At 43.2% G+C, this 11,755-nt stretch overlaps 1 protein-coding gene across 1 annotated transcript; it reads left to right on the top strand.

The window, feature by feature from the left end:
• Positions 1–6,035, top strand: LOC123051039 (probable E3 ubiquitin-protein ligase HIP1). The gene is made up of 6 exons (XM_044473787.1): positions 1–733; positions 1,324–3,107; positions 3,676–3,729; positions 4,507–4,599; positions 5,220–5,366; positions 5,555–6,035. Exons 2-6 carry the CDS (start codon positions 1,428–1,430, stop codon positions 5,684–5,686), a joined length of 2,106 nt encoding a protein of 701 aa, XP_044329722.1. The 5' UTR covers positions 1–733; positions 1,324–1,427; the 3' UTR covers positions 5,687–6,035.
• Positions 6,036–11,755: the final 5,720 nt, after the last annotated feature.

Genomic DNA, 11,755 nt, shown 5'->3' with positions numbered 1-11,755 from the left:
GCTTTGGTCTCCGATGCCGTCGTGGTGGTAGGGGGGAGGCGCGCGGGTGGGCGGACTGGTTCTTGGAGGGAGGGAGGAGCGGGACGGCGGGGCTGACTCGATTGGGGGTCGATTTGGGGGCCGGGGGCTGCGGGGTGCTGAGATCTGCGCGGGGCGGATCTGGGGCCGCCCGTTCCCCGGTGCTTCGTGGGCGGATTGGTCGGAATTTCGTCGATTCGTGGTCTGTTTCGTGGTCGGAGCGGGTCTGGGGGAGGGTTCCCTGGTGAAAAAGTGAATCTTTGGCCGGGGTAGACAGGATAAGGCGCTCGAGCTTAGCTTATTCGTGGTCGTGTTCGTACAAGAGCATCAATTTGCTACCTAGTCTGTATGTAATCTTGTCCGGAATGGAACCCTTCCCCAAGGTCTAGAGATGGGGTGCACGCCATGGGGGCATGGGACAGGCACGGGATTCTGGTACAAGCCCATCCCTTTATTACAGGGTCACAAACAATCGGAGCTGTTCCAGATTATTACGATTGTCGATTTCGACTTGTTAATTACTTCTATGTCTTGTTATATGCTGCTTATGTGATTCCATTTCCATTCCAGACAGAGACTAATTGACCTGTGATGCCCTTTTTTAGGCTGAAGCCAGGGAGACAGTTTCGCGGCATTAGCCAATTGGCTGCCGGAGGCTTCAAGGGCTTCCATCATTTGTCTCCGTGATTCATTCGTCGCTGCTCTTATACTTGAGGTATGTATGTATGACACCTGCATCCCACATTGCTCCTCCTGGTTATAATGGTGATGTATTTGGAGTGGTGTTGATTTATAGAGTTTCCTGCAGTGTAATGGCTCTACTTGATCTTGATGTATAGAAACATGGTAATTTATAGTATGACTTCGATGTACATGTACATGGTCCTTTTGTATTTGCCGTGCTGAGGCCAAATGTTTACTGCCATTTGACCAGTATAGGAGATTAGTTCTGTGCATCCTGTATTAATGTTTTTTCTTTACTTTTATCTGTATTCAACACACAATATACGATGGGTCCAGTCCTATTTGATTCGTTTTTTTATTTTTGTATGACTTGTCTCTCAGCATTCTAAGCAAATGTAGTTGCGCCGTTGCTCCTCTCTCCTCTGTTTAATAAGCTGTAAACCTAGTCTTGTTAATGTGGGGTCTGTCTTGCACATGCATATTAGTTAATGGATATGCTTCAAGAAACCTCAACAAAGTAGGTGCACAGTCTGCACATAGTTTATTGTTGTTTCTGTTATTTCTGCACCTGCTATATGTTGTGACTGTTGCTTACTATTTTCCATCTGTCCTATTTGCCAGGATTATCTACTTCAAGTTTCAACCGTTGCTTATTAGCGAGTGATTGTTTATTCTACTGAAATCATTTGAGCTCCTCATCAAGTCACCAAGGAACACACGTTTTGATGCAACATAATAGGGTCACTATGCTGTCTTCCTCCGAAACATGCCACCTTGGTTCCAGTTCCAACAACCAGGCTATCGATCAGCAGAACCCTGCTGTTGATGAGCATAATCTACTTCCTGACACCCTAGAGAGTGAGAACTACCCACACTATGTTCTCAATAGTCACGAGGTAGGAATGCCAAGTGGAAGCATGATTGGTCAGCAAAATACAAGCTTGAGTTTGTGGGATTCACCTGGTTCTAGCTCCGCGGGCTTCCTAGCCGATCATGATAGCCTTTTACAGGCCAAAAGGGAACATTTTGCACCTGCTTTGTCTATAGGCGGCCCTTTAATCATCGAAGGGAGAAGACGAGAAAGCAGTAGTTCATTGCCTTCACACAACTTAAACATTGACCTAAACATTAATCAGGCTGATCAATTTGAGTCCGGGAATGTTGATATGGTTCAGAGTAATGGACACTCTGGAATGAATACTTATCCTCCGAATAGAGGTCTTTTGACCACTGAAAATGTTCTTCGTCGTGAAATTTCTCCTGGTGCTATAAGAAGTTCCTTGCATTCTGCAAACTTTTTTGATGGTACAGCAGGCCAAGAAACCGGTGGAAGTTCTTCACATACCGTGAATCATTTTCGGTCATCTATCAAGAGAAAGAATGTTGCTGGAAGTCTCGGAGAGTCTTCTGCCAATGGGAGTTCACGCAATCATCGCCAAAACAATGATATGCTGCTACCTTCGCTGTCCAGTCATGAAAGTACTGCTAATTTAAATATGACCTCTGTAAACTATGGTTTTTCATACCCTCCCATGGAGCAGTTGGACCAGAATACTGATACCTCAGAAGATGACATTTTTTCTGACCCTTATACACTATCTGGTCATCTGCATGAAAGTCAAAGATTCCTGAGAAATACCCGGATGAGAATAAGCGCCAATGAGTATGAGCAATCACTTACTAATCTGCTGCCTGAGGAAAGTTTCAGGTGTTCAGCTCATCAGCCTGCGCGGCAACAGTCTTCTTTTACGCCAGTGCAACCTAGAGGAGCGAGTTCTTCAGCAAGTTCTCAAAATCGTCCTCATGTACCTGCTGTTGCTCAATTCTCGCAAAGTCTGCAGCGACATCCATCAAATGGTAATTTCGGTTCAAGAGTAGGGAGTTCTGCTGATACAATAAATCCGACACCTGCTTCACAAGATCCTGGTAGCAGCCTGGCAAGAAGCAATCTCCCTGAGCCCTTTATGCTAGGTCCGTCGTTGTTTACTACTGATTCAACAAACTTGCTATCTGCACCCGGAAGCAGAAGTAACCAGCAAAATCCCAGCTCCAGCTCTACACTTCGAGCTGCTGCAAATGTAGGACCCCAACAGGTTCCTGGGTTGAATTCATCTCAGCCAAGTTCAGCCGCAAGAGGTTCAGCTGATGTACCCAGGAGAGCCTCACTTGCTGCTAGTGTGTCTCATTCCAGAAGTCCAAGCATTGCATTGCAGCACCGTGGGCATTCATCTTCATCACACGAGATTCGGAACCATCAACCAGGATCAAGCGCTCGTGCAAGTCTGCAACACTACTCCAGGGCAGTTCCTCCCTCTATTGATAGGCAAAACCCAGGTTACTTGGACCTTCAGTCTTTTATGCAGAGCATAGCTGCTTCAAGAGAAGGAAGCAGGACGGTCTCAGAGGTATGCTTCCCTGGAGTAATTCCATCTAATATTCTTCCGTTCTTACTAAGCACAGGTGTGGATATGTAGTTCCATATTTCCCTTTGTCTATCTCTGTTTCTTTGCCTTCCTTACTATGTTTCTTAAAGAGGATATTACTTTCATTTGCTGACTAATAACCCGCACTAAAATCCACTTTTCATGTGAAATTTATTTCCGTGTGAGCTATTTCATTTTCTTGCCTTGCGATTTGCACTTGAATTATGAACTATTTCTTATCTGGCAATATCCCCACTTGAATTATGAACTATTTCTTATAAAGCTACTCAACCTTTCCTTTGTTGGTTTATGAACCTATCCTTGAGTATCTCTACAATGTATTAATTATTTCCTACTGTAGATGTGTTCCGCTGTTGCAAATGGCTTTTTTTTTCTCTTACCTGCTCTGTAAGGTAGTTGCAAATCAGATGTAGCTTCGGTACCTCTGAGCTAATACCGGGATGACTTCAGAATTTTCCAGTAATCTAATAAATGTATTACTTACTTTTTCTGCTTCTAAAATTTTGCCATATGTTTTTTTCTTGTACAGCTTCGTAATGTGGTTGAACAAATTCGTCAGGGGAGAAGTGCTGCTAGACTGGAGGTGAGAATGGTTTATTTAATACACTGTTATATTTGAATTAGCTTCTGGATCGGGTGTGAATTATGGAACTTAACCTTCAATTTGCTGAAGTTGCTTGTCATGTTCAATTCTATCGTCTGCGACAACAACTTAGTTTGTTGAACATACTGGTCTCCCGATAAAAAATGTGAAACTTGCCTGTATACTTAAACGTAAATGTGCTAGCTTTGCTAAGCAACCAATTTTGTAAGCCCTAAGTTCTTACTACTAGTGCCATACAAATTGTACTCATCCAAGTACCAATTATTGACCAGATAGTTCATGTTCCTACTTATTGTTTGCTGCTTAACAATACTGACATTAAAAGGCAAATATTAAATCTCCAGTGCCAGCTGTTATAGTACAAGTGCCTTTAAGTACAGTCTGAAAGCTGCTACCAATCATAGTACCTCTTCCATTCCAAATAATGAAGTTACCTTTCCCCCTGAATCCAATATTTGGTGAAAGAAGGACGTGCATTGACAGAACTTGCATTCATTTGCATCTCTGTCTTGTACTACGAACCACAATGCTTCCACCACAGGTATCCTATTTTACGCTATTCATGTGTACCCTTCAACCAGGAATATATTTTTTAAAAAGGTGAAAGACTGATGGACTGTCATTTAAGATTTGATTATTTGCATAGTTTTCATACTACATTAAGTTCTTCAACGGCAAGTGATGTATATATGTTACTGCTAATATTTATTCTTTTACTGGAATAGCTATATAATAATGGCATTGATGTTTGTGCAGGATTTTCTTGTTGATCGTCAACTTATCAGGAGAGCCAGTTTGGTCGATAGGCATCGTGAAATGCGGCTTGATGTGGATAACATGTCGTATGAGGTAATAAGCTAGTAGCAGCACCTTCACCCCATTCCTAGATCACAAATCTGTTATCCCTCAGCCAAAAATCCTATCACGGACTGCTCTGATACTGTTTTTTTTCTTAAATATGTCCATGCCCCAACTTGTTTGGGACTACAGGCTTTGTTTTTTTGTTGTTGTTGTTGTTATCCATGCCAAGGTTATTGCTTTCCTTTCCATGAAAATGACACCCTGTGACATGGCTTTAAATAAGTACGAGGGTACAATATAAACTTGGGATGAGTCGGCCCCGGGCTTGCCCTTGGAACTAGTGATAGGGACAAAAGTTAACAATTTGGAAAGCTTTGTATTAGTTTATTCCTTCAGAACTTGAATCAAGGACAGTAATTCCAGGTGGGGACCTGTCATTGTTGGCATGATCTAACCAGATTCAAGTTTGCCGTTTCGACTTTAATGACCAGTGCTATATCGGCCATGGTCCTAGGCTTTTGTAGTTCTCTGTAACTAATTCCTTTATACTACATGCTTGGAGTTGGCGCGAGTGGTCCATTGTAGCTAGTCCGTGGCCCGAAAGTGTGGTTTAAGTGGTACCATTTGTGACATTGTTTAATTACAGCAATTTGTTGTGATTTATCCAGGAACTGTTGGCACTTGGTGAACGTATTGGGCATGTGAGTACTGGACTCAGTGAGGAGAAAATAATGAGTGGCTTGAAGCAGTGGAAGTATCTCCACATACCATTGGAGGAACCTGCAACAGTTATTGAACCATGCTGTATTTGCCAGGTAATTCAAAGGCTTACATTTTCTTTACTTGCTGCTGTAAATTTGCTTGATTTAAGTCACTTTGAGAAAACAGTATCATCGTTTAGAACTTTCGAACTCACATGGTCTAACTAATGTTCCAAGATTGTTTTTTACTTAAATAGCTCGCTCACTTGTTGACTGAGCATACCTTGTTTCGGTGTTTGCAGGAAGACTACGCAGACGGCGAGGACATGGGCAGGGTGGAGTGCGGGCACTACTTCCACACGGCGTGCATCAAACAGTGGCTGGTGATCAAGAACACTTGCCCCATCTGTAAAAAGGCAGCGCTGGGCACCTAAACAACCGCCCGCAAGGAGACCGTTAGCGGCGCTCCTGCGGAAATCCGCAGGGATGCCTCCCCTGTTCCCCCCTTTACTAAGACCAAATGGGTTATAAGCGGCAAAGCAAGCATGCAACACCTCTTTTCCTCCTCCCAAGACGCAACGCCGTCAAGGGCTCGGCGGGCAGGTGGAAATTATACCTATAGGCGGCGGGGTACCACATGGTACCCCTCTTACTGAATGGAAACGCCGACATTGGCTGTAGTAGACCTTGGATGGAGTTGGTTTCTGCTTCTGTTCAAACCTAGATTTGATGATATTCAAAATTTATTGAAATGACATTGTTACATTTTAACCGGGCGGTTAATCTCGTTTCCCTCTTGTGGCTGGCTGCGGTTTGGGTTGAGCTACGTAAGTGGCATGTAAATGGGGATGAAATTAAGCTGTAAGCAACTTAGGGAAACAAAGTGGATGATGATCCCTTGGCTAGCTATCAAGGAAACAAACGTGTTTTAGAACTGAACGTAATGCATATACATATCCTCTTCGTTGGACAAAAAGAAGGTAGAATTCAGAACCCTACCCCTATGACTATGAGTGCCTCCGAGAGACCGAGCATTGATACCAAGTCTAGGAATGTAAACAACCATACAAATAAGTTACTCCCTCTTATCCATATTAAATGTCGTGGTTTTAGTTCAAATAGAAAATAAGAGACGGTAACGCATCCAAGACACGTAGTAGAAGTGATATGTTGCTTTTTCTGCTCCTTATTGGACCAAAAACGGCCACCAGGCGGCAAGCGTCGTAAAAGCAATATCAAAAAAAGGAAAGAAAAAGAGGACCAAAGTGGCCGGACTAACAGAAACAAAGCAAGGTCCAGCTGCATCCTATTTTGTTTTTGATATATCTAACCGTTCATGCCGAATGGTTGCATCCTATTTTGTTTGTGTTGTATGCATGCGGTCCAAGTTATGCAGCGTACATGCCGAATGGTTGCATCCTATTTTGTTTGTGTTGTATGCATGTTGTCCAAGTTATGTAGTGTATGAAGAATTTGTAGCTTTTTATGCCAGTCATCATTTCGATCAAATTTCTTTTGGTCATTGTCCTAGAGAGGGTAATGTAGCTGCTCATATTAATGCTACTCGCTGGTGAATATTTGGACCGTGAACCGCCAGAGTTGTTGGATAATGTATTGCCAGAGTTCTTGGATAATGTATTGGTAAGTGTTTGATGTATATAGGCACCAGGTCGTACGTGTTATATAGACAGAACTCGGTTTACAGGAGATTGGTTCTGGTGTGATCAAGACGTGGCTCCTAAGGAAACTATACATCGGATAGAGAGCCATGTCTTGCACAAACAAAACCAAAGATTACAACACCTCTATAACTGCCTAACGTATGAAATACAACATATTTCAACATCCCCTTTTCTCTATCACAACTTATCTAAGTCGAGATTGCGCCGAAAAGCTTCTTGCTGCTTGATTATCAAGGGATTTGTAAAGCACCACACATATCATGGAGGAGAGTTTCAACTACCTTTGGACAAGAGCTTGTGACAATAATATCATAAACATAAATCAACATGGATATGGTGATTCCATGAATAGCTTCGGCGAGAATTTTGTCTACATGAGTTTGGTTTTGTTGCCATCTAGAAATGGCTCCTAAGGGAACTATACATTGGATAGAGCCATATTTACACAACAACAACAACAACAACAATAACATGTATATCAAATAAACCTTTGTTCACTTTGCCATCCTTTTTATCAGCCAAATACTTGGGGTAGTTTCGCTTTCAGTGACCAATCCCTTTGAAGTAGAAGCACTTAGTTTCAGGCTTAGGTCCAGACTTAGGCTTCTTCCCGGGAGTGGCAACTTACTTGCCATTCTTCTTGAAGTTCCCCTTCTTTCCTTTGCCCCTTTTTTTGAAATTAGTGGTCTTGTTAACCATCAACACTTGATGCTCCTTCTTGATTTCTACCTCCGCAGCTTTGAGCATAGCGAAGAGCTCGGGAATTGTCTTATCCATCCCTTGCATATTATAGTTCATCACGAAGCCTCTGTAGCTTGGTGGCAGTGATTGGAGAACTCTGTCAATAACACTATCATCTGGAAGATTAACTCCCAGCTGAGTCAAGTGGTAATGATACCCAGACATTCTGAGTATGTGTTCACTGACATAACTGTTCTCCTCCATCTTGCAGCTATAGAACTTGTTGGAGACTTCATATCTCTCAATTCGGGCATTTGCTTGAAATATTAACTTCAACTCCTGGAACATCTCATATGGTCCATGACGTTCAAAACGTCTTCGATGTCCCGATTCTAAGCCGTAAAGCATGGCACACTAACTATCGAGTAGTCATCAGATCGAGCTTGCCAGATGTTCATAACATCAGCATCTGCTCCTGCAGCAGGCCTTTCACCTAGCGGTGCATCAAGGACATAATTCTTCTGTGCAGCAATGAGGATTATCCTCAAGTTACAGACCCAGTCCGTGTAGTTGCTACCATCATCTTTCAACTTAGCTTTATCTAGGAACGCATTAAAATTTAAGGGAACGGTAGCACGGGTCATTGATCTACAACATAGATATGCAAAAACTATCAGGACTAAGTTCATGATAAATTAAGTTCAATTAATCATATTACTTAAGAACTCCCACTTAGATAGACATCCCTCGAGTCATCTAAATGATCACGTGATCCATATCAACTAAACCATGTCCGATCATCACGTGAGATGGAGTAGTTTTCAATGGTGAACATCTCTATGTTGATCATATCTACTATATGATTCACGTTCGACCTTTCGGTCTCCAGTGCTCTGAGGCCATGACTGTACATGCTAGACCCATCAAGTTTAACCCGAGTATTCCGCATGTGCAAAACTGTCTTGCACCCGTTGTATGTGAACGTAGAGCTTATCACACCCGATCATCACGTGGTGTCTCAACACGCGAACTGTCGCAACGGTGCATACTCAGGGAGAACACTTATACCTTGAAATTTTAGTAAGGGATCATCTTATAATGCTACCACCGTACTAAGCAAAATAAGATGCATAAAAGATAAACATCACATGCAATCAAAATGTGTGACATGTATGGCCATCATCATCTTGTGCCTTTGATCTCCATCTCCAAAGCACCGTCATGATCTCCATCGTCACCGGCTTGACACCTTGATCTCCATCGTAGCGTCGTGGTCGTCTCGCCAACTATTGCTTCTACAACTACCGCTAACGCATAGTGATAAAGTAAAGAAATTACATGGCGTTTGCATTTCATACAATGAAGCGACAACCATAAGGATCATGCCAGTTGCCGATAACTTTTACCAAACATGATCATCTTATACAATAATGTATATCACATCATGTCTTGACCATATCACATCACAACATGCCCTGCAAAAACAATTTAGATGTCCTCTACTTTGTTGTTGCAAGTTTTACGTGGCTGCTACGGGCTTCTAGCAAAAATAGTTCTTACCTACGCATCAAAACCACAACGGTGATTTTATCAAGTTTGCTGTTTTAACCTTCAACAAGGACCGGCCGCAGTCAAATTCGATTCAACTAAAGTTGGAGAAACAGACACCCGCCACCACCTTTATGCAAAACTAGTTGCATGTCTGTCGGTGGAACTCGTCTCATGAACGTGGTCATGTAAGGTTGGTCCGTGCCACTTCATCCAACAATACCGCCGAATCAAAATAAGACGTTGGTGGTAAGCAGTATGACGATCACCGCCCACAACTCTTTGTGTTCTACTCGTGCATATCATCTACGCATAGACCTAGCTCGGATGCCACTATTGGGGAACGTAGTATTTCAAAAAAATTCCTACGCTCACGCAGGATCTATCTAGGAGATGCATAGCAACGAGAAGGGAAGAGTGTGTCCACGTACCCTCGTAGACCGAAAGCGGAAGCGTTTGACAACGCGGTTGATATAGTCGAACTTCTTCTCGTTCCGACCGATCAAGCACCGAACGTACGACACCTCCGAGTTCTGCACACGTTCAGTTCGATGGCGTCCCTCGAACTCTTGATCCAGCAAAGTGTCGAGGGAGAGTTCCGTCAGCACGACGGCGTGGTGACGGTGATGGTGAAGTGATCCGCGCAGGGCTTCGCCTAAGCACTACGTGAATATGACCGGAGGCGTAAACTGTGGAGAGGGTGTCGCACACGGCTAGGAATCAATGTTGTGTGTTCTAGCGGTGCCCCCCTCCCCCCACATATATATAGGTGGGAGAAGGAGGAGAGCAGCAAGGGGCGCCCCAACTAGGAGGGATCCTACTTGGCCGCCTCCTCCAAGTCGGCCTCCCCCCTTCCAATATGCATCGGAGGGGGAAGGAAAGAGAGGGGAGAGGGGAAGGAAAGGGGGAGGCCGAATCCTCCCCTTTCCTTCTCCCTTCCCTCCTTTCCTTCTCCTCCAATTTCGACCTATAGGGGGGCGCACCAGTCCCTTAGGGGCTGTTCTGTCCCTCTCTTGGCCCATTAGGCCCATATAGTTTGCCGAGGGTTGCCCGGAACCCCTTCCGGTGACCCGATACGTACCCGGTACCCCCGGAACACTTCCGGTGTCCGAATACTATCGTCCAATATATGAATCTTTACCTCTCGACCATTTCGAGACTCCTCGTCATGTCCGTGATCTCATCAGGGACTCCGGACAACATTCAGTAACCAAATCACATAACTCATATAATACAAAATCGTCATCAAACGTTAAGCGTGCGGACCCTACGGGTTCGAGAACTATGTAGACATGACCGAGACACCTCTCCGGTCAATAACCAACAGCGGAACCTAGATGTTCATATTGGTTCCCACATATTCTACGAATATCTTTATCGGTCGTACCGTAATGACAACATACGTTATTCCCTTTGTCATCGGTATGTTACTTGCCCGAGATTCGATTGTCGGTATCTTCATACCTATTTCAATCTCGTTACCGGCAAGTCTCTTTACTCATTCCGTAATACGTCATCTCGTAACTAACTCATTAGTCACATTGCTTGCAAGGCTTATCATGATGTGTATTACCGAGAGGGCCCAGAGATACCTCTCCGATACTCGGAGTGACAAATCCTAATCTTGATCTATGCCAACCCAACAAACACCTTCGGAGATACCTGTAGAGCATCTTTATAATCGCTCAGTTACGTTGTGACGTTTGATAGCACACAAGGTATTCCTCCGGTATCCGGGAGTTGCATAATCTCATAGTCGAAGGAATATGTATTTGACATGAAGAAAGCAATAGCAATAAAACTGAACGATCAATATGCTAAGCTAACGGATGGGTCTTGTCCATCACATCATTCTCCTAATGATGTGATCTCGTTCATCAAATGACAACACATGTCTATGGTTAGGAAACTTAACCATCTTTGATTAACGAGCTAGTCTAGTAGAGGCTTACTAGGGACACTGTGTTTTGTCTATGTATCCACACATGTATCAAGTTTCCGGTTAATACAATTCTAGCATGAATAATAAACATTTATCATGATATAAGGAAATATAAATAACAACTTTATTATTGCCTCTAGGGCATATTTCCTTCAGGGGGAATGGTGATATGCATGTTTGGGGGCCCAAATGACAGAACTTATGTTAACTTGAGCCTTTATTGTTTACTGGCTGGGCGACAACACGAGTGATGAAAAGGTCAGCCTTGTGATGACGGTTCCATAACCACAGTAGCAGGCTGAAATAAAGCATCGGAGGAACATCAAGAGAACAAACAAAGAATATACGAGAAACTAGAAAGAAAATACTCCAAAAATCACCGAGGTTGATGGTGCGGAGCAGGCCGGCCCGACCATTATGAACGGCCTAGTGCGGCGAATGAGGCATAATGGACCTACCAACTATAACATAGTAACATAAATATTTTTACCGGTATATATATTGCATATCATGAAAATTATTATAAAGGCATAAACATCAAGCATGTATTTTTAATTCACAAAGAAAGTCTTAATGCAACATGTATATGTGCTTGTAGGATACAAATAATGATGATAAGGCATATGCACTCAAATATAAAAGAAATGTTG

Source organism: Triticum aestivum, chromosome 2D (genome assembly GCF_018294505.1).
Source record: "Triticum aestivum cultivar Chinese Spring chromosome 2D, IWGSC CS RefSeq v2.1, whole genome shotgun sequence".
Taxonomy (NCBI): Eukaryota; Viridiplantae; Streptophyta; class Magnoliopsida; order Poales; family Poaceae; genus Triticum; species Triticum aestivum.
The sequence above is the reverse complement of the archived record's forward strand: the minus strand, read 5'-3'. Positions and strand labels throughout refer to the sequence as shown.